This window comes from Symphalangus syndactylus, chromosome 4, assembly GCF_028878055.3.
Source record: "Symphalangus syndactylus isolate Jambi chromosome 4, NHGRI_mSymSyn1-v2.1_pri, whole genome shotgun sequence".
NCBI lineage: Eukaryota > Metazoa > Chordata > Mammalia > Primates > Hylobatidae > Symphalangus > Symphalangus syndactylus.
In genome coordinates, this window is record NC_072426.2 from 42816605 (window position 1) to 42840814 (window position 24210).

The 24210-nt window shown below is 42.3% G+C and overlaps 1 protein-coding gene across 6 annotated transcripts in view; it reads right to left on the reverse strand.

Moving 5' to 3' along the window:
• DNA2 (DNA replication helicase/nuclease 2) overlaps positions 1-24210 on the reverse strand; it is a 60221-nt gene that overhangs the window by 24463 nt on the left and 11548 nt on the right. For 4 of the 6 annotated variants that reach the window (XM_063637142.1, XM_063637141.1, XM_063637145.1 and 1 more), the window contains 6 exons: positions 22730-22861; positions 13023-13242; positions 9327-9444; positions 7964-8126; positions 5964-6158; positions 1110-1232 (listed from right to left, as the gene is read on the reverse strand). In XM_063637142.1, coding sequence (XP_063493212.1) covers positions 1110-1232; positions 5964-6158; positions 7964-8126; positions 9327-9444; positions 13023-13242; positions 22730-22861 — 951 coding nt within the window. The remainder of the gene's footprint in view (positions 1-1109; positions 1233-5963; positions 6159-7963; positions 8127-9326; positions 9445-13022; positions 13243-22729; positions 22862-24210) is intronic. The other 2 variants (XM_063637146.1, XM_063637144.1) reach the window with 1 other exon arrangement.

The window sequence follows — 24210 nt, forward strand, 5'->3', positions numbered from 1 at the left end:
AACTTCTGTTTATATTACATACGTAAGTATCATGTCTGCATTTTCCTAAAACTTACTTGTTCATCTGACTCCTAAAAATTATTATTGAGGCCGGGTGTGGTGGCTCACGCCTGTAATCCCAACACTCCAGGAGGCCAAGGCGAGTGGATTACCTGAGGTCAGAAGTTCAAGACCAGCCTGGCCTACATGGTGAAACCCCATCTCTACTAAAAAAACAAAAACAAATTAGCCAGGTGTAGTGGTGCTCGCCCATAATCCCAGCTACTCAGGAGGCTGAGGCAGGATAATCACTTGAACTCGGGAGATGAAATTTGCAGTGAGCCAACACTGCTCAACAACCTGGGCAACAAGAGCAAAACTACCTCTCAAACAAAAACAAAAACAAAACAAAAAAAAACAAAGACTGATATTGAGCCTGTCATTTTTACATTTTACACAACCTACAGTAAAATGTTAGAAATGTTAAGTAAACATTCTATTAGTTTCTGGGGTTTTTTGAGACATCCTCCGACCCCCTCCCCGTTCAAGCGATTCTCATGCCTCAGTCTCCTGAGTAGCTGGGATTACAGGCATACACCACCAGGCCAAGCTAATTTTTTATATTTTTAGTAGAGACAGGGTTTCACCATGTTGGCCAGGCTGGTTTCGAACCCCTGGACTCAAGTGACCCACTGGCCTCAGCCTCCCAAAGTGCTGGGATTACAGGCCTGAGGCACCAGGCTCGGCCCTCTATTAGTTTTAAATGAATTGCTCAACAACAGTCTTGCAAGAAAGTGCTAGGGATCGCCCCACCCTTGTTGCACCCACAGGCTGGGATCTCCAAAAACTGTGTTTTATTGGCACTTTGATCCCTGAAGGGTAGATACCCCCACTTCTTGGGCTGATACATATAATACCATTACAGAAAACGAACCATAATAACCTGCTCCCAAATGCAATATAAAAAAAATTATAGCCAGGCGCGGTGGCTCATGCCTGTAATCCTAGCACTTTGGGAGGCTGAGGTAGGTGGATCATCTGAGGTCAGGAGTTCAAGACCAGACTGACCAACATGGAGAAATCCTGTCTCTACTAAAAATACAAAATTAGCCGGGCATGGTGGCACATGCCTGTCATCCCAGCTACTCGGGAGGCAGAGGCAGGAGAATTGCTTGAACCTGGGAGGCAGAGGTTGCAGTGAGCCGAGATCACGCCATTGCACTCCAGCCTGGGCAACAAGAGTGAAACTCCGTCTCGAAAAAAAAAAAAAAAAAAACATTTAAAATCTCTCCAGCAGCACTACTAAATAACATGCAATCTCAGAGGCTTATTAGTATTTATATATGTATGACAGATTCACTACATATATGCAGTCTAACTACAATTAAATAAACTTTCTCCACAGCAATGTTATCTTGTGTTAAAGTCTAATATTAGGGGAAAAAATGATCCAATTATTTCCAAAGTCATGTTATTAATATTCACTCTGGGCTGGGCGCCGTGGCTCATGCCTGTAATCCCAGCAATTTGGGAGGCTGAGGTGGGCGGATGACTTGAGGTCAGGAGATCAAGACCAGCCTGACCAAAATGGAGAAACCCCATCTCTACTAAAAATGCAAAATTAGCTAGGCATGGTGGCGAGCACCTGTAATCCCAGCTATTCAGGAGGCTGAGGCAGGAGAATCACTTGAACCTGGGAGGTGGAGGTTGCAGTGAGCTGAGGTCATGCCATTGCACTCCAGCCTGGGCAACAGAGCAAGAATCTGTCCAAAAAAAAAAAAATTCATTCTGGAAAGAAAAAAATCAAACTAAAACAATTTAAGTTTTACATAAAAAAAATTTTGAGGCCAAGTGTAGTGGCTCACACCTGTAATCTTAGCACTTTGGGAGGCTGAGGTGGGTGGATCACGTCAGGTTGAGAGTTCAGGACCAGACTGACCAACATGGAGAAACCCCATCCCTACTAAAAATACAAAATTAGCAGGGTGTGGTGGCGCATGCCTGTAATCCCAGCTACTCGGGAGGCTGAGGCAGGAGAATCGCTTGAACCTCGGAGGCGGAGGTTGTGGTGAGCCAAGATCGCAACATTACTCTCCAGCCTGGGGAACATGAGCAAAACTCCGTCTCAAAAAAAGAAAAAAAAAATTTTGAGGCCAGGTGCAGGGGCTAACGCTTGTAATCCCAGCACTCTGGGAGGCTGAGACAGCTGGATCACTACGAGGTCAGGAGATCAAGACGATCCTGGCTAACACGGTGAAACCCTGTCTCTACTAAAAATACAAAAAAATAGCCAAGTGCTGTGGCTCACACCTGTAATCCTAGCACTTTGGGAAGCCGAGGAGTGTGGATCATCTGAGGTTGGGAGTTCAAGACCAGCCTGACCAACATGGAGAAACCCCGTCTCTACTAAAAATACAAAATTAGCCTGGCGTGGTGGCCCATGCCTGTAATCCCAGTTTACTCGGGAGGCTGAGGCAGGAGAATCGCTTGAACCCGGGAGGAGGAGGTTTCAGTGAGCCAAGATTTTGCCATTGCACTCCAGCCTGAGCAACAAGAGCGAAATTCTGTCTCAAAAAAAAAAAAAAAATTAGCTGGGCGTGGTGGCATGCGCCTGTAGTCCCAGCTACTCGGGAGGCTGAGGCAGGAGAATCGCTTGAACCCGGGAGGCAGAGGTTGCATGAGCTGAGATAGTGCCACTGCACTCCAGCCTGGGTGACTGAGTGAGATTCCATCTCAAAAAAAAAAAAAAAAAAATTTTTTGGCTGGGTGCAGTGGCTCACGCCTGTAATCCCAGCACTTTAGGAGGCTGAGGTGGGCGGACTGCTTGAGGCCAGGAGTTCCAGACTAGCCTGGCCAACACGGCAAAACCCCGTCTCTACTAAAAATACAAAAATTAGCTGGGTGTGGTGGCACGTGCCTGTAAACCCAGCTTCTTGGGAGGCTGAGGCATGAGAATTACTGGAACCCAGAAGGGAGAGGTTGCAATGGGTCAAGACACTCCAGCCTGGGTGACAGAGTAAGACTTTTTATTTATTTATTTTATTTTATTTTATTTTTTTGAGACGGAGTCTTGTTCTGTCGCCCAGGCTGGAGTGTTGTGGCGCAATCTCAGCTCACTGCAAGCTCCGCCTCCCGGGTTCACGCCATTCTCCCACCTCAGCCTCCCAAGTAGCTGGGACTACAGGCGCCCGCCACCACGACCGGCTCATTTTTTTTTTGTATTTTTAGTAGAGACAGGGTTTCACCATGTTAGCAGCCAGGATGGTCTCGATCTCCTGACCTTGTGATCCGCCCGCGTCAGCCTCCCAAAGTGCTGGGATTACAGGCTTGAGCCACTGCGCCAGGCGTTTTTATTTATTTATTTATTTTTTTGAGACGGAGTCTCTCTGTTGACTAGGCTGGAGTACAGTGGTGCAATCTTGGCTCACTGTAAGCTCTGCCTCCCGGGTTCATGGGATTCTCTTGCCTCAGCCTTGGGAGTAGCTGGGACTACAGGCACCCGCCACCATGCCCAGCTAATATTTTGTATTTTTAGTAGAGATGGGGTTTCATTGTGTTAGCCAGCATGGTCTCAATATCCTGACCTCGTGATCCGCCCACCTCAGCCTCCCAAAGTGCTAGGATTACAGGCGTGAGCCACTGCGCCCGGCCCAGAGCAAGACTTTGTCTAAAAAAAAAAAGTTTTACATACTACAAAAGGCCTGAGATTAAAAAAATGAAAGCAATTAAATTTTACATAAATTTTACATATGTATAGTATACTCACTACACATACGCAGTCTATCCACAATTACATAAACTTTCTCCACTGCAATGTTTCCTTGTGTTAAAGTCTAATATTAGGGAAATAATGATCCAATTATTTCTAAAGTCACATCATTAATACTCATTCTGCAAAGAAAAAAATGAAGCTAAAACAATGAAATTTTACATAAAGAAAAATACTATGCAAAGATAAATTCTAGGCCAGGCATAGTGGCTTATACCTATAATCTCAACACTTTGGGAAGCCAAAGTGGGAGGATCACTTGAGCTCGGGAATTTAAGACTATGCTGGGCAATATAGCAAGACCCTGTTTCTATAAGAACGTAAAATAAAATAAAACAAAACAATTAGCCATGGCACAGTGGCTCACAGCTGTAATACCAGCACTTTGGGTGGTCAAGATGGGAGGATCACTTGAGGCCAGGAGTTCAAGACCAGCCTGGGCCATATAGCAAGACCCCATCTCTAAAAAAAAAAAAGTTAGCCAAGTTTGGTGGTGCACACCTATGGTCCTAGCTACTCAGGAGGTTGAGGCAGGAAGACTGTGAACTTTATCCCAGAAGTTCGAGGCTACAGTGAGCCATGATTGCACCACTATACTCCAGCCAAGGCAGCAGAGTGTGACCCTGTCTCTTAAAAAAAAAGAAAAAAGAAAAATTCTAACTTTACAGGTGATATATTATTATTTTTTTTTAAATGAATCCCACAAGGACTATGAAATGGACCTTTAGAAAATTTGCATCTGTATCAAAAGTTACTGAAAATATAAACATTTAAAATACGAGTATTTAGACCAGGCAAAGTGGCTCATGCCTGTAATCCCATCACTTTGGGAAGCTGAGGTGGGTGGATCACTAAGTCAGGAGCTCAAGACCAGCCTGGCCAAGATGGTGAAACCCTGTCTCTACTAAAACTACAAAAATTAGCTGGGCGCAGTGGCAGGCACCTGTAATCCCAGCTACTTGGAGACTAAGGCAGGAGAATAGCTTGAATCCAGACAGCAGAGGTTGCAGTGAGCTGACATCACGCCACTGCACTCCAGCTGCTTGGGTGACAGTGTGAGATTCCATCTCAAAAAAAAAAAGCTAATATTTTAAAAATCAAGTTAATACCACATTGATTTGCATTATGCCAATATATACAATATATAACAATTCACTTTAAGATATACTCAAGTTTATAATGTTATCACCAATGAAAATGTATATACTGAAAACTTTTAACAGGATTTAAAATAATTTTTTTTTTTTTTTTTTTTTTGAGTCAAGGTCTGGCTCTATCACCCAGGCTGGAGTGCAGTGGTGCGATCTCAGCTCACTGCAACCTTCACCTCTGGCTCAAGCCATCCTCCCACCTCATCCTGGGACTACAGGCATGCACAACCACACCTAGGTAATTTTTGTATTTTTTGTAGAGACAGGGTTTTGCCATGTTGCCCAGGTCGGTCTCAAACTCGTGAGCTCAAGCTATCCACCTGCTTCGGCATCACAAAGTGCTGGGATTACAGGTATGACACACCGCCCTGACAAAAGTAATTTTTTTTTTTTTTAAGACAGAGTCTTGCTCTGTCACCCAGGCTGGAGTGCAGTGGTACGATGTTGGCTTACTGTAACCTCCGCCTCCCGGGTTCAAGCAATTCTCCTGCCTCAGTCTCCCAAGTAGCTGGGATTACAGGCGCCCACTACCACGCCCAGCTAATTTTTTGATTTGGTTTTTTTGAGACAGTTTTGCTCTTGTTGCCCAGGCTGGAGTGCAATGGCACGATCTTGGTTGACTGCAGCCTCCGCCTCCCAGGTTCAAGCGATTCTCCTGCCTCAGTCTCCCAAGTAGCTGGGATTACAGGCACCCGCCACCACGCCTGGCTAATTTTTGTATTTTTAGTAAAGACGGGGTTTCGCCATGTTGGCCAGGCTGGTCTCAAACTCTTGACCTCAGGTGATCCACCCACCTCAGACTCCCAAAGAAAAGTAATTTTTAAAACAAGATTTCTTGAGGCATACTTAGTCTACTGAAACTGTATTACTAACTAGCAATGATTACAGCACATAGGATACACAGGAATGGTGCTCTTCTTAGAAACAATTGAGAGCCACCTGCAGTTGTCACGAATAAATGAAATCGTGTATCTATAACATGCTTCATAACCTGTATTTGTCATAAATTCCAAATGTCACCTCACTAACTAATCCAAATTACTGAAATATTATGGACTACTTACATTTCCGAAGCAGGCATGAGCCAGATATTTTGGTGATTCTTTTTATTATCCTTCGATTGTGACTCCAGGGTTAACATTAGACACCAAAGGCTGAAATATTCTAAGTGTGTTTGCTTCAGATGCTGGGTTTCTTCTTCTATTTTGGGCAGCATCACAATTGGGACTGAACTACCATCCATCTGTTGTTCAACTGCTCTAAATATAAAGTTCCAAGTTAGAGATGCTTATAAACCATTTCCCTGGCTGGGTACGAAGTGAGATAATTCCAAAATAAGAACACATATATGATCATCATCATAACTCATAACCACAGCCCCTAATGTTCCTTAAAAGCCATTTAAACATAAGTCATATGGCTTTTTATAAAACAAAATGTGTGAGAAATTCAATACTGCATTATTTTGCCTTCAGTGACTATCCCCCAAACAACTCAGGTTGGGTAAACCCTAATCTTCATTCCCATATGCAACAAGTTTTGGCTTTTAACACAACTTCATTTCTCAAAAATCACAATATTTGTACACCCAGCTCAGTGATGTAAGTACACATAAAAACATAGAGAATCATTTGGATTTTGCTTAATACCAAATTAAAATATTTTCTATAGAAACAAACATGCTATAGGACAGCATACAAAACACTGACGATAAACATAAGATTTCAAAGAAATATGCCCAGTCTTCCTACGGTTCACAGTCCTCTGCCATTAAGAGATCCCTTGAAAAAATACCTTAAAGAGTATTTATGTGAGGCCAAGTACAGAGGCTCACACCTGTAATTCTAGCATTTGGGGAGGCCAAGGCAGGCGGATTGACTGAGCTCAGGAGTTCGAGACCAGCCTGGGCAACACACGGTGAAACCCCGTCTCTACTAAAATACAAAAAATTAGCCAGGTGTGGTGGCGGACGCCTGTAGTCCCAGCAACTCGAGAGGCTGAGGCAGGAGAATTGCCTGAACCCAGGAGGTGGAGGTTGCAGTGAGCCAAGATTGCGCCACTGCACTCCAGCCCAAGCAACAGAGCAAGACTGTCTCACAAAAAAAAAAAAAAAAAAAAAAGTATTTTGGCATAGTGCAGTGGCTCAAGCCTATAATCCCAGCACTTTGGGAGGCCAAGGCAGGCAGATTACTTGATGTCAGGAGTTCAAGACCAGCCTGGCCAACACGGTGAAACCCTATCTCTATTAAAAATACAAAAAATTGCTGGGCGCAGTGGCTCATGCCTGTAATCCCAGCACTTTGGGAGGCCGAGGTGGGTGGATCACGAGGTCAAGAGATCGAGACCATCCTGGCCAACATGGTGAAACCCCGTCTCTACTAAAAATACAAAAATTAGCTGAGTGTGGTGGCGAGCGCCTGTAGTCCCAGCTATTCGGGAAGCTGAGGCAGGAGAATCGTTTGAACTAGGGAGGTGGAGGTTGTAGTGAGCCGAGATCATGCCACTGCACTCCAGCCCTGGTGACAGAGTGAGACTGTCTCAAAAAAATAAATAAATAAAATACAAATAAATAAATAAAAATACAAAAAATTAGCTGGGCGCGGTGGCTCACACCTGTAATCCCAGCACTTCAGGAGACTGAGATGGTCAGATCACCTGAGTTCAGGAGTTGGAGATCAGCCTGACCAACACGGTGAAACCTCTTCTCTACTAAAAATACAAAATTAGCCGGGAATGGTAGCGCATGCCTGTAATCCCAGCTACTCAGGAGGCTGAGGCAGGAGAATCGCTTGAACCCAAGAGGCAGAGGTTGTGGTGAGCCGAGATTGCACCATTGCACTCCAGCCTCGGCAACAAGAGCAAAAGCTCCATCTCAAAAAAAAAAAAAAAAAAGGACTGTGTGTTTTTTTTTCTATTATCTTAATTTTAGAAATAATACAAAGGAAAATATAAAGGAAAAATAACTAAAATGATGTTATCAATGCTGGTCTGGCCACCAATGTTAAACATATTTAATTGAGTTCATACTCAACTAGAAACAATGCCTTTGGTAGACAATATTTACCTGCTATAAAGAGCGCAATTGCCAATTTGTGAACAATATTTACAAGTTTTCTCTTCCTCAATTATTTGTGGCAAAGAAGCAAGCTGTGTCTTCTGTCTAGTAGCAGATTTGCTAATACGGTGAAACAATGAGAATGCCATCTGGTTTCTTAGCTTTAATAATTCTATGAAAAAAAGGTAAATGTCTTTTTAAGAGTTAAATAAAGTTAATCATGTCTTTTTCACTATATATGTAAAACTTTCAGATTTAAAAACATCTTAGGGCTGGGCACAATGGCTTATGCCTGTAATCCCAACACTTGGGGAGGCCGAGGTGGGCGGATCACCAGAGGTCAGGAGTTCAAGACTAGCCTAACCAACATGGTGAAACCCCGTCTCTACTAAAAATACACAATTAGCTGGGATTGTTGGTGCATGACTGTATTACAGCTAATCAGGAGGCTGAGGCAGGAGAATCACTTGAACCTGGGAGGCGGAGATTGCAGTGAGCTGAGATCGCACCATTGCACTCCAGCCTGGGTAACAAGAGCGAAACTCGGTCTCAAATAAATAAATAAATTAAATAAAATAAAAACATTTTAAAAAGGAGAAAACAGTATTCATATTTCCCACTATACTAGAATAACAACATTTTGGTATTCATATTTCCCACTATACTAGAATAACAATATTTTGGTACATTTCCTTTAAGTTTCTGTTCACTTGATAAATTCTTTAAACTATATATTTCATAACTAGTAAGCATTGTGAAGTTGGTATTAGCTGAATACTGAGGATAAATACAGCTATCTAGAATATCTTTAATATGAAATAGAAAGTTTGAAATAAAGTTTTGCATAATAAAATTTTAAAAGATTAATAACGTTTTCACCTATAGAGTATATTATTAAAATTCTTTTAAAAAAATACCACAATTGGCCAGGTACAGTGGCTCATGCCTGTAATCCCAGCACTTTCAGAGACCAAGGTGGGCAGATCACTTGAGGCCAAGAATTCAAGACCAGCCTGGCCAACATGGTGAAACGCCATCTCTACTAAAAGTAAAACTAGCCAGGCATGGTAGCACATGCCTGTAATCCCAGCTACTCAGGAAACTGAGGCAGGAGAATCGATTCAACCCAGAAGGTGGAAGTTGCAGTGAGCCAAGATTGTGCCACTTCACTCCAGCCTGGGCAACAGAGTGAGACTCTATCTCAAAAAACAAAAACAAAAACACACACATACAAAACAACAACAAAAACCCACAGCTACAAATTATAACCTAATAAGTGCTGTGAGTAGATTGTCAGGTATAAATATGTATCACCAGAAGCTGAAGCGGGGGGTAGGCAAAGAAGTAAAACTAAAAAAAAAAATGGCTCAACCTCTTTTATCTAGATGGTTGGCAGGCACAGGGTACATCTGACCAGTCTTGAGGTAGAGAAGCAAGCCAGCCTCTGGATCAGCTCTTCTCTCTTGGCTTAGTAGAGTGTACAGAACAACCTGTGCAAACATTGACATTTGCTCAAACAAAACTATAACTTCTTGTATTTCCCTACATTGTCTTGCAACCAACACATAATTTTAAACTCAAAAGATCAATAAAGCTATTTCTATTTAATAAGTAACATGAGCCAAATTGGTAAAGATAACACAACAAATCTGATGTCAAACATTTAATCTAGGCCAGGCATGGTGGCTCAGGCCTGCAATCCCAACACTTTGGGAGGCCAAGGCAGGAGGATCGCTTGAGCCCAGGAGTTTGAGACCAGCCTGGGCAATACAGTGAGACCAACTGATAGTCATTATGTTAAGCGAAAAAAGCCAGACACAGAAAACTTTGTTCTCATTTACTTGTGGGAGCAAAAAATTAAAACAATTGAATTCATGGAGACAGATAGTAGAAGGTTGGTTACCAGAGGCTGGGAACAATAGTGAGGGTGGTGCGGGGGAGAAGTGGGGATGGTTAATGGGTACCAAGAAAAAAAAAAAGAGTAATGAATAAGGCAGTATTTGCTAGCACAGCAGAGTGACTATAGTCAAAAATAATTTAACTGTGCGTTTTAAAATCACTAAAGGAGTATAACTGGGTTATTTGTAACACAAATAATAAATGTTTGAGGGGATGTATACCACATTTACTATATTGTGATTATTATGTATTGCATGCCTGTATTAAAATATTTCATGTAATCCATGAATGTATACACCTACTAAGTACCCACAAAAATTTAAAAGCATAAAAACAAAAACATAGTGAGATCCCCATTTCTACAAAAAGAGATGTATGTAAAAAAATTTAAAAATTACCCGGGCATGGCTGGGCATGGTGGCTCATGACTATACTCCCAGCACTTTGGAAGGCCAAGGTGGGCAGATTACTTGAGGTCAGGAGTTCGAGACCAGCCTGGCCAACATAGTGAAACCGTGTCTCTACTAAAAATACAAAAATTAGCCAGGTGTGATGGCACATGCTTGTAATCCAGCTACTTGAGAGGCTAAGGCAGGAGAATTGCTTGAACCCGGGAGGTGGAGGTTGCAGTGAGTCGAGATTGTGCCACTGCACTCCAGCCTGGGGGACAGAAGGAGACTTCATCTCAAAAAAAAAAAAATCAGCCAGGCATGGTGATGTGCATCCACAGTCCCAGCTACTCAGGAGGCTGAGATGGGAGGATTGATTGACCCTGGGAAGTAAAGGCTGCAGTGAGCTGAGACCATGCCACTGCATTCCAGCCTGGGTAACAGAGGGAGACTGTCTTAAAATAAGAAAAAAAAAAAGGCCGGGCGCAGTGGCTCACACCTGTAATCCCAGCACTTTGGGAGGCCGAGGTGGGCAGATCACGAGGTCAGGAGATCGAGACCATCCTGGCTAATAAGGTGAAACCCCATCTCTACTAAAAATACAAAAAAATCAGCCGGGCGTGGTGTTGGGCGCCTGTAGCCCCAGCTACTCGGGAGGCTGAGGCAGGAGAATGGCATGAACCCAGGAGGCAGAGCTTGCAGTGAGCCGAGATCGCGCCACTGCACTCTAGCCTGGGTGACAGCGAGACTCCATCTCAAAAAAAAAACAAAAAAAAAATTTATTTTACACAAAACAAACATAGTTCATGCTTCTCAGTTTTACTTAGATAACCAAGAATTCTATAGAGAATTTTCTTAGAAAGCAAATATTTAGATATCCAATAAATTGAAGAAGGAAATTAAACTATGATTTACATTTTGAAGTTAACAGTCTGTAGACACTATTTTCTCCATTTAAAATAAATGAACCAAAACAAAAATGATTATCATTTACATGATAGCTACTGTGACAAATAATACTAACTCTACAGAGTTTGTTTCTCCAGAGCATGAAATGTCATTAACCACCTTAGGTTTCATGAAATTCTTCAGAGAAACCATCTAAGACAAGTTAAAAATAGTCCTTTTAGCTCATGTAACAGCTTTAGCTGCAAGTCAACATAGCAAGACCCCATCTAAAAAAAACTTTCTTAAACCTTTTCTTATTATCAAAATTAAGAAGTCAAATCTTTTAAGTAGGGAACCTTATTTTTTCCCTCATACCCAACATAATAATGAACTATCATAATTAATTTTTCAATGTCTTGTCTTGTGCATAATATGCAATATAAATTCCAACATCTTTAGCCTTGTTCTAGCAAATTTCCTCATTTTTTTCAATACAAGAATTACTACTTTATTCTTAAAATTTTCTTGCACTTCTTGCAAAAATAAAATCTCCAATTGAACAAAATTAAATACAGTAATATTCTTTGCCTTGAAGCAATGACGAATTAGAGCAACAATCTCAATGGAAAAAGGTCTTGGAATCTAGATCACTTAAGATATTGAAATGCTTTTATTTATTTATTTATTTTTGAGATGGAGTCTGGCTCTGGGGTGCAGGGGCGCAATCTCAGCTCACTACAGCCTCTGCCTCCCTGGTTTGAGCAATTCTCAGCCTCCCAAGTAGCTGGGACTACAGGCATGTACCACCACATTAGGCTTTTTTTTTTTTTTGTAGTAAAGATGGGGTTTCACCATGTTGGCCAGGCTGGTCTCAAACTCTTGACCTCAAGTGATCCACCCACCTTGGCCTCCCAAAGTGCTGGGATTACAGGCGTGAGCCACTGTGCTGGCCTGAAATGCTTTTATATTTATCTCCTGTTTAGCATTATAAAGTGATTTCATTCAAACTTGTGATTTTAAAAATCAATTAAAAATTTTCAGTCTCATATACACAAAACACATTCCTTCTGACCTCTGACTTCAAAAACAAGCCTTTCTTCTATTGGCATAATTTTCCTTCCTCCAGAGGGTTATAATTTAGCCAAGTATTTAAGTTTGTAATTTCAGTTATTTCTGTATTATCAAAGTAAAAAGTTCAAGTCTTTAAAAAGGGGAAACATTTTTTCTTCCACTTCCAACATCTACAGAAAACCTAATAATAGGTGAAACAAAGTTACCCTACTTTTCATTCCCAAATGTAAAGCTCTTGTGAAAACCTTCAATATTTCATATACAATTAATAGCAAAAGGCTGGGTGCAGTGGCTCACGTCTGTAATTCCAGCACTTTGGGAGGCCAAGGTGGGAATATCAGGTGAGGTCGCGAGTTCAAGACCAGGCTGGGCGACATGGCAAAAGTCGATTTCTACAAAAAATACAAAAATTAGTCAGGCATAAGGCCGGGCACGGTGGCTCATGCCTGTAATCCTAGCACTTTGGGAGGCTGAGGAAGGCAGATCACAAGGTCAGGAGTTTGAGACCAGCCTGGCCAACATAGTGAAACCCGTCTCTACTAAAAATACAAAAAATTAGCTGGGCTTGGTGGCGAGGGCCTGTAATCCTAGCTACTCAGGAGGCTGAGGCAGGAGAATCGCTTGAACCCGGGAGGCAGAGGTTACAATGAGTTGAGATCACACCATTGCACTCCAGCCTGGTGTGAACCCGGGAGGCGGAGCTTGCAGTGAGCCAAGACTGCGCCACTGCTCTCCAGCCTGGGTGACAGAACAAGACTCTGTCTCAAAAAAAAAAAAAAAAACAAGTATAAAACAGACAATTTTCTTATTAACATTTATACCTGACTACGGTGTTCAATAGAATTTGATTCTTTGCCAGTTTTAAGTTCCAGTGGCATTATCTTGTATTTCGTTTTATACCCTCGATGTATTTTCACACCAACTGTAACATCTATTTTGCCTTTCAATCCAAACCTAGGGGACCAAATGCTTTCTTCAATATCTATTGGTTTCACGACTTCAATGTTACATGTTGAATTATCCCTACTATTATCACTTGGCCTGAAAAAAAAAAAAAAAGCACAAAAACACTTAATTAGAACACTTAGCTCATTTCACATCTGCTGGCTCTGACTGTCTATTACACACAGAGAATGTGGGGAGGGGAAAAAGTCTACCTACCTTTACAGCAGTGATTTTCAAACTGTGGTCCCTGGACCAGTAGCATCAGCATCACCTGAGAACTTGCTATAAAAATAAATCCTCAAGACCCACTCCAAACCTATTCAAACAGAAACTCTAGGGGTGAGGCCTAGCAATCTGTTTAACCAACCCTCCACAATTTTGATGCATGCTCAAGTTTAAGAACCACTGTTCTACGGGCTCTGCTCATGGAATTTGGTCTTTCTCAGTATTTACCATCTGTTCCTTTCAGTCATTCCTACTATAATCTTCTTAACTCAGGCCCTTATTTTCTCAGGCCTAGATTACAACAGTCTTGCTACTTAAATTGCTAGAGCCACAATTCCAATCTGAGTATTCTGATATACAATTATTACTCAAATTAGTATGTAATGGCTTGCATGTGGTTGCACCCTAAGCAATGAGAGATGTATTCCTTCACATAACACTAGATTACACTGATTAAGAATGAGCTGTCTGCTGGGCCTGGTGGCTCACGCTGAGGCAGGCAGATCACCTGAGTTAAGGAGTTCAAGACCAGCCTGGCCAACATGGCAAAATCCTGTCTCGATCAAAAAAATACAAGAATTAGCCAGGCAGGGTGGCACATGCCTGTAATCCCAGCTACTCGGGAGGCTAAGGCGGGAGAATTGCTTGAACCCAGGAGGCGGAGGTTGTAGTGAGCCAAGATAGTGCCACTGCACTCCAACTTGAGTGGTAGAACAAGACTCAGTCTCAAAAAAAAAAAAAAAGAAAGAAAAAGAGCTATTTCCATCATCTATGAAGTGTGGGGCTCATTCACCCAACACTTCATCCACACACCCCCAGGTGACAATCTTCAAAGGAGCTAATGGTCACTTCCAAGTGTTCCATTTTCTTTACTTAATAACTAAATGAAACCATGTCTACCACTATCAATATTTAAAGTAAGTACTCAATTTTTTTATTATAAAAATGAGGTTCTGACTTTAATCTCTTAATTGGTAAATAACCCATGAGCACAGGAAGGAGAAAAAAAGGGAACATATAAATGTTGAAGGAATGAGAAGAGGTGGAAATAACTTACGAACCTCCTCTCTTATCTAAGATTTACTCATTTTCAGAGCAGTTACAGTTATTCTGCAGAAGATAAGAGTTACCTCTTATTAATCCTATCTAATGGGAAAATATTTTACACTTTTAGATTCAAAGCCGGCCACATAAAATACTAAATCTAGTGGAAATCTTACACGAAAAAGATGACTTTTCTAGTAATAAAACATTTCCTATCAAAATGGAGATTTTTAAAAATAGAATAATTCTAGTTGTTAGAATAGATGATTTAGTTGATTTTTGTTTAGTTCATATTATTATGGTCAAGCCCTATTTCTTTTTTTGGACAGCTGTTTCTTCTTTTTTTTGTTTAATAGAGACAGGCTTTTGCCATGTTGTCCTGGCTGGTCTCAAATTCCTGACCTCAAGTGATCCACCTGATTTGGCCTCCCAGAGTGCTGGATTACAGGAGTGAGCCACCACACCTGGCCATGGACAGCAATTTTTTAACAAATGAGAATATTTTCTAAGAAAAAAAATGCTCTCTTAAATAATTTTTTATAAAAAAAAAACTACTTCAAGATGCTTCAAATATAATATCATGGAAGATATGTATCCTTCCAGAATCATTGAAGAAGACAATAGTGAAATTCAGAGAAGCCATAATTTATCTAAAATTTCTTTTTCTTTCTTTCTTAGTGAGACAGGGTCTCTCTCTGTTGCCCGGGGTAGAGGGCAGTGACATGAACACGGCTCACTGCAGCCTTGACCTCTTGGGCTCAAGCAATCCTTCTGTTTCAGCCTCCCAAGTAGCTGGAATGAGAGGTGTGTAACACCACACCCCACTAATTATTTTCAAATCTGTAGAGACAGAGTCTACAAATGGCACCCTGCAACATGGTGAACTCAACCAATCCTCTTGTCTTGATCTCCCAAAGTGCTGGAATTACAAGCAAGATCCACCGCACTGGGTCTGAAATTTCTTAAATATTTATATTCTCTCACCAACTGTTACTTGTTCATGGTGTGTATTCAGATATGCTTTTATTAAATGAGGCAAAACTTATTATTTATGAAATGTCACATGTATACCTAATAGAATATAGGTTAAAAAAAACTTTTAGGCCAGGCACGGTGGCTCACGCCTGTAATCCCAGCACTTTGGGAGGCCGAGGTGGGTGGATCACGAGGTCAGGAGATCGAGACCATCCTGGCTAACAGGGTGAAACCCCGTCTCTACTAAAAATACAAAAAATTAGCCGGGCTTGGTGGCGGGTGCCTGTAGTCCCAGCTACTCGGGAGGCTGAGGCAGGAGAATGGCGTGAACCCGGGAGGCGGAGCTTGCAGTGAGCCGAGATTGCGCCACTGCACTCCAGCCTGGGCGACAGAGCGAGACTCCGTCTAAAAAAAAAAAAAAAAAAAAAAAAAAAAAACTTTTAAAGTTGTTACTAAAATTCAATGCCCTGGAAAAAGAAGCAATGTGGCTTTATTATTATTATTCTGAGACAGAGTTTCATTCTGTCACCCCTGTCACCCAGGCTAGAATGCAGTAGCACGAACACAGTTTACTGCAGCTTTGACCTCCTGGGCTCAAGAGATCCTCCCGCCTCAGCCTTTCAAGTAGCTGAAACTACAGGCATCTGCCATTATTCCCAGCTAATTTTTTTTTTTTTTTGGAGAGACAAGTTCTCACCATGTTTCCCAGGCTGATCTCGAACTCCTGGTCTCAAGCAATCCTCCTGCTTTCACCTCCCAAAGTGCTGGGATTACAGTTATGAGCCACCATGCGCGGCCACTATATGTTTATTACCACAATTTTTTTTTTTTTTTTTTTTTTGAGATGGAATCTTGCTCTGTTGCAGAGGCTGGAGTATAGTGGTGCAATCTCGGCTCCCTGCAACTTCCACCTCCCGGGTTCAAGCAACTCTCCTGTCTCAGGCTCCCAAGTAGCTGGGATTATAGGCGTGCATCACCACACCTGGCTAATTTTTGTATTTTTTAGTAGAGATAGGGTTTCACCATGTTGGCCAGGCTTGTCTCTAACTCCTGACCTCAGGTGATCTATCCATCTCAGCCTCCCAAAGTGCTGGGATTACAGGCATGAGCTACCACACCCAGCCACCACAATTTTTTTTTTTTTTTTTTTGAGACGGAGTCTCGCTCTGTTGCCCAGCCTGGAGTGTAGTGGCGCAATCTCGGCTCACTGCAAGCTCCACCTCCCAGGTTCACGCCATTCTCCTGCCTCAGCCTCTGGAGTAGCTGGGACTACAGGCGCCCGCCACCGCGCCCGGCTAATTTTTTATATTTTTAGTAGAGACAGGGTTTCACCGTGGTCTCGATCTCCTGACCTCGTGATCCACCCGCCTCGGCCTCCCAAAGTGCTGGGATTACAGGCGTGAGCCACCGTGCCCGGCCTTCCACCACAATTTTTTTAAATGGCAACAAAAATTAATTTCTAAGTACTACTTTAGCTACAGTCTACAAAATTTGGTATGTAACCACCTATTCTAAATGTGTTAATTTCCTTTATGACTGACCTTTTAAAACATTTATCAACATTTCCTTAGTTTACAAACCATGAGAATTTTAGATACCCTTTTGTTACCAAGTTCTAACTTTGTTACAGTACAGTTGCAGAATATCGTTTCTAAGATACTGATCCTTTAAAATTTATTGGTGTTTCCCTTATGGCATAATGTGTAATCTATTTCAGTAGAAGTTCTGTGTGACTTGAAAAATTATATATACAGTCATCCACTGTATAACAATGATTTCGTCAACCTAGGATAGTGGTCCCATAAGATTATAGTGTAACTAAAAAATTCCATTGCCTAGTGACATCTAGCTATTGTGGTAATACAACACACTACCTTTTCTATATTTAGATATGTTTAGATACACAAATACTGTTGTTACAACTGCCTACAGTATTCAGTACAGTAACATGTTTTACAAGTGTGTAGCCTAGAGGCAACGGGCTATACCATATGGCCTAGGTGTGTAGTAGGCGCTCTACCATCTAGGTTTGCACAAGTACACTCTGATGTTCACACAATGATGACATTGCCTAACACCACATTTCTCAAAACATATCCCCATCATTAAGCTCGCATGAGTGCATTGTATATAAAATGTATATAATTTTGTGTTTTGACAAAAAAATGTGGGATTTGATTTCAAAGATTCCTTGCAGGTCAAAGATGAGTCTGAATTCCACACTCTTTCCTTAGCATCTATGATGCCCTTCTTCCAGGCTGCAAATCCCTTGCTGACCTATCCTAAGCCTTCTTCAACAGATTCTATTATCTCCTTCTGTGCCTTATATGCTGTTACCTGCCAGGGTTCCATGCGGCTTTTGTCACCTACATTTTCTCCACCAGCAAACCCCTTCACTTTTATTATTTTCATCTACCACCAATACACTGGGTTCCTGAGGGCTTTAGTTATCCCTATAACAAGAATACCTGGTATAATCCTTGGCACACATACACCATTGAATAAATGTTTGCAGAATTTATTAACTCAGGATTCTGAGAATCATGCTTATCATTGTAAAAACAATGGGTTAATTTTAACCAAAAAGAAAAAAACACATTTGGGTTACGACTCCACCAAAGGAAAACAAAAAAACAAACAAGCAAACATGCAGACAGGATGCTAAAACAATTAACAAAAAGTAAAAGAAAAGCTTATGTCCAAAAAAACTACAAAAATAGATATCTACTGTAATTTAAAATGTCAAGCAGCTGGGCGCAGTGGCTCACACCTGTAATCCCAGCACTTTGGGAGGCTGAGACAGGTGGATCGCCTAAGGTCGGAAGTTCGAGACCAGCCTGGCCAGCATGGTGAAACCCCATCTCTACTAAAAATGCAAAAATTAGCCAGGCATGGTGGCAGGCGCCTGTAATCCCAGCTACTCAGGAGGCTGAGGCAGAAGAATCGCTTGAACCTGGGAGGCAGAGGTTGTAGTGAGCCGAGATTGTGCCACTGCACTCCAGACTAGGTGACAGAGCAAGGCTCCATCTCAAAAAAAAAAAAAAAAAAAATTTTAAGCAAATGTAAATGACAAAAAGAAATAAAGGAGGAAGGAAGGGGAAAAAAAAGAGGGAGGAGGAAGGAGGGTAAATGAGGATAAATAATTAGGAGAAGTTGAGCAGTTGAAGATAAAATTAGCATTCTTTTTTTTTTTTTTTTTGAGATGGAATCTTGCTCTGTCACCCAGGCTAGAGTGCAGTGGCGTGATCTCAGCTGACTGCAACCTCTGCCTCCCGGGTTCAAGCGATTCTCCTGCCTCAGCCTCCCGAGTAGCTGGGATTACAGGCACCCCCCACCATGCCCAGCTAATTTTTATATTTTTAGTAGAGACGGTGTTTTACCATCTTGGCCAGGCTGGTCTCAAACTCCTGACCTCATGATCTGCCCACTTCAGCCACCCAAAGTGATGGGATTACAGGCATGAGCCACCATGCCAGGCCGATAAAATTAACTTTCTTAGTGTTACAGAACATTCATAGAGACCAAAACGACAGAATATTATAAAGCAAAGCAAGGAACTAGGTGAAGGATGACTACTTGATAAACACAGTTTATCACAGTGAAGCCCAGTATGCATCCCCTATGTCAGTCTGTTCCAAAGAAATAACAAAAAATGAAACATTTATAAATTTATTTTTAAAACACAAGAAAAACTAAACAATCTATTCAGTCTAGCTTTTTTCTAAGTGTAGGGAGCTGGTGGTAAATTTATGACCACTACAGAAATAAAAAATATAAAAAACAAACTCAGCCGGGCGCAGTGGCTCATGCCTGTAATCCCAACACTTTGGGAGGCTGAGGCAGGTGGATCACTTGAGGTCAGGAGTTCGAGACCAGCCTGGCCAACATGGTGAAACCTCGCCTCTACTAAAAATACAAAAATTAGCCATGCGTGGTGGCTCATGCCTATAGTCTCAGCTACTCAGGAGGCTGTGTCACAAGAATCATTTGAACCCAGGAAGCAGAGGTTGCAGTGAGCCAAGATCACACCACTGTACTCCAGCTTGAGCGATAGAGTGAGACTCCATCTCAAAAACAAAACAAAACAAACAAACAACAACAAAAAAAACAAACTCAACTCTAACAGCAAGACAAGCCTTTTTTTAAACTACTAAATATTTTTAAAATACATGTGAAAATCCCATTAGAGGGCGGGGCATGGTGGCTCACACCTGTAACCCTAGCACTTTGGGAGGCCAAGGCAGGAGGATCATTTGAGTCCAGGAGTTCGAGACTAGCCATCCTGGGTGACATGGCAAAACATCATCTCTACAAAAAATACAAAAATTAGCCAGGCAGGGTGGTGTGCACTTGTAGTCCCAGCTACTCAGAAGGCTGAGGTGGAAGGACTGTTTTAACTCAGGAGGCAGAGGTTGCAGTGAGCCTAAATCACACCACTGCAGTCCAGTCTGGGCAACAGAGTGATATCTTGTCTCAAAAAAAAGGAGAGGAAAAAAAAAAGTAAATGAGATCAAAGCAGAAACTAGCACACACAAGTTGAGGAGCCTGCTGTAGTTATACAGCTAAATTACGGCCAAACTGGGACTCACATCCAGGCTCATTATATCCTTCAGACCACAAGGAATAGGTCCAAAGAACTAACTACTCCAAAGCTTTATGACTCACAAATCTTAAAGCATTTTTATTTTTTTTGAGACGGAGTCTCGCTTTGTTGCCCAGGCTACAGTGCAGTGGCATGATCTCGGCTCACTGTAACCTCTGCCTCCTGGTTCAAGCGATCCTCCTGCCTCAGCCTCCCGAGTAGCTGGGATTACAGGCACCCACCACCACGCCTGGCTAATTTTCATATTTTTAGTAGAGATGGTGTTCCACCATGTTGGCCAGGCTGGTCTCAAACTCCTGAGCCAGTGGATACAGTGCCTCAACCTCCAAAAGTTCAGGGATTACAGGCATGAGCCACCATGCCCGGACCCCCTTAAAGCAAATTTTTTAGATCACAAAATGTTACAAAATATTGAGAGAACATTGAGAATATTAGTATACATGGAAGTCGTGCCTATTTAAAGAAAAATAAAACTCTGCCTGTTTAAACAAAAAAAAGGAGCCGGGCACGGTGGCTCACGCCTGTAATCCCAGCACTTTGGGAGGCCGAGGCAGGCGGATCACGAGGTCAGGAGATCGAGACCATCCTGGCTAAAACGGTGAAACCCCGTCTCTACTAAAAATACAAAAAATTAGCCAGGCATGGCGGCAGGCACCTGTAGTCCCAGCTACTCGGGAGGCTGAGGCAGGAGAATGGCGTGAACCTGGGAGACGGAGGTTGCAGTGAGCCGAGATCACGCCACTGCACTCCAGCCTGGGCAACAGAGCGAGACTCCATCTCAAAAAAAAAAAAAAAAAAACAGAAATCAGATAAAAACCCTCCAATGGCTTCCATTCTAAGCAGAGCAGCAGCCAAGTCCTGACCAGGATGATAAGGCTCCAGGGGAACTACTGCTGCTATTCTCCTATTGCACTTTGCTCTAGCCATCACACTGGTTCGCTGAGATACTGCACACACAGCTAGTATGTGTCAGCCACAGGGCTTTTGCCCTGTTTCCCCTACCTGGAACATTCCTCCTACAGACAGCTGTACGGCTCACTACTTCATTTCCTTTAAGCTTCTGCTCAAATGCTACCTTATGAGAAAGGCCTTCCATGAACATTCTATGGAATATCCCTGCCACCACTGCCTACCTATTCTCCCTTTCTTCTCATCTTCCTCATTGTTCGGCACTGCATTAATCACACTCTGGTCCCCTGCTGTTTACTTGTGCAGTAGTATAGAAACTCCACAAAGTAGGCAGTTGTATGTTTTGTTTTGTTTTTTGCTACCATGATCCAAGCACCTAAAACATTACTTGGCATATATTAGACACCCAATAAATATTTGCTAAATGAATAACAGAAAAAAACATATTTCCCCTGTAAAAGTATAACAATGCCACTTTGAGGAAAAAAAAAAAACTTGAAAATACAAGTAATGCACATCCATATGACAGTCAACACATGATACAGACTATATGCTAGTAACACAGAGAAATACACATGAAAGAATCAAATGAGGCCAGGCACAGTGCCTCATGCCTGTAATCCCAGCACTTTGGGAGGCCGAGGTGGGAGGATCACTTGAGGTCATGAGTTAGAGACCAGCCTGGCCAACATGGTGAAACTCCACCTCTAATAAAAATGCAAAAACTAGCCAGGTGTGGTGGCACACACCTGTAATCCCAGCTACTCAGGAGGCTGAGGCAGGAGAATTGCTTGAACCCGGGAGGTGGAGGTTGCAGTGAGCCAAGATCACACCATTGCACTCCAGCCTGGGGGACATAATGAGACTCCGTCTCAAAAAAAAAAAAAAAAAAAAAAGAATCAAATCAAAAAAATTAGGACCCCCAAAATATTTATAAGTTGATTACTTTATAAGAAAATACAGGCCAGGCATAGTGACTCACACCTGTAATCCCAGTACTTTGGGAGGCCGAGGTGTGTGGATCACCTCAGGTCAGGTGTTCAAGACCAGCCTGGCAAACATGGCGAAACCCCGTCTCTACTAAAAATACAAAAAATTAGCCGGGTATGATGGTGGGCACCTGTAATCCCAGGTACTTGGGAGGCTGAGGCAGAAGAATTGCTTGAACCCGGGAGGCAGAGTTTGCAGTAAGCCGAAATCATGTCACTGCACTCCAGCCTGGGCAATAGAGCAAGACTCTGTCTCAAAAAAGAAAAAAAAAAAAAAAAAAAAGAAGAAAGAGGCTGGGCACAGTGGCTCACGCCTGTAATCCCAGCACTTTGGGAAGTTGAGGCGGGTGGATCACCTGAGGTTAGGAGTTCGAGGCCAGCCTGGCCAACATGGTGAAACCCCGTCTCTACTAAAAATACAAAATTAGCCAGGTGTGGTGGCGCATGCCTGTAATCCCAGCTACTTGGGAGGCTGAGGCAGGAGAATTGCTTGAACCTGGGAGGCGGAGGTTGCAGGGAGCCGAGATCAGTGCCACTGTATTCCAGCCTGTGCGACAGAGCAAAACTCCATCTCAAAAAAAAAAAAAAAGAAAGAAAGAAAAAGAAAATACATATCTACATATAAAAAATAAGCTATCATAATAATAACAATAAAATTTTCTATTCACTGGGTTCTTTTTGTCATGGAAAGATACTTAGGACTATAATTTATAAAATAAGCAAGCAAAACAGCTAATTGTAATTACTCAATCTTTTAAAAACTTTGATTCAACACACAGAATGGCATCCTGGTCTAAAAATATGAAGACTATATATATAAACAAAATATGTTTCTTACAGAGAGAGCTGCATCTGAGGGAAGTCAGTCGAAGTGTTTTTATGCATGAAATCTCCTGCCCATTTACAAAATGAGGGAAGATAGTCCTCTACTTCTTGTTTTATTTCATCTTGACTTAGATTTAAGTGGTACCTGCCAAAAATATAATAGTAAATAGACTCAGATTTAAGCAGTACCTGCCAAAAATATGATAGCAAATATGAAAGTATAAATATGAGAAAAGTAAATGAGGACAAAAAAATACATATAAGCAACCCAACTGTTCGTCAGCCAATAAATGGATAAACAAAATGTGGCATACTCCATACAATGCAGTATTATTCAGCTATAAAAAGGAAGGAAATTCTGACATATGCTACAACATTGAAGAACCTTCAGGACATTATGCTAAGTGAAATAGGCCAGTCACAAAAGGACTAATATTCATATGAGGTACCTACAGTAGTGAAAATCACAGAGATAGAAAGTAGAATGGGGGTTGCCAGAGGCTGGGAGGAGGAAAGACGGGGGCGTTATTGTTTCAAGAGCATAGAGCTTCAGTTCGGGAAGATGCAAAGAGTTCTGGAGACAGATAGGGTGATGGTTGTACAACAAGGTGAATGTACTTTGTCTCTGAACTGTACCCTTAAAAATGGTTAACATGGGCAGAGAGCAGTGGCTCACATCTGTAATCCCAGCACTTTGGGAGGCGGAGGCGGGTGGATCACAAGGTCAGCAGTTCGAGACAAGCCTGGCCAACATGGTGAAACCCCGTCTCTACTAAAAATAAAAAAATTAGCCAGGTATGGTGGTGCATGCCTGTAATCCCCGCTACTTGGGAGGCTGAGGCAGGAGAATCACTGGAATCTAGGAGGCAGAGGTTGCAGTGAGCCGAGATCGCACCAGTACACTCCAGCCTGGGCAAGAGAACAAGACTCCATCACACACACACACACACACACACCTGGGTAAGAGAACAAGACTCCATCACACATACACACACACACATACAAGTTAACATGGTAATTTTTTTTCTTCTTCTTTTTCTCTTTTCTTTCTTTTTTTATTTTTTGAGACAGGGTCTCACGCTGTCACCCAGGCTGGAGTGCAGTAGCGCTATCTCGGCTCACTGCAACCTCTGCCTTCTAGGCTCAAGTGAGTCTCCCTGCTCAGCCTTCAGAGTAGCTGGAATTACAGGCACACACCACCACGCTAAGCTAATTTTATTGTATTTTCAGTAGAGATGGGGTTTCACCATGTTGGCCAGGCTGGTCTCAAACTCCTGGGCTCAAGCAATCTGCCCACCTTGGCCTCCCAAAGTGCTGGGATGACAGGCATGAGCCACTGCGCCTGACCTAATATGGTAATTTTTTTTTTTTTTTTTTTTTTTGGATACGGAGTTTCGCTCTCGTTGCCCAGGCTGGCGCGATCTTGGCTCACTGCAACCTTTGCCTCTCAGGTTCAAATGATGCTTCTGCCTCAGTCCCCTGAGTAGCTGGGAC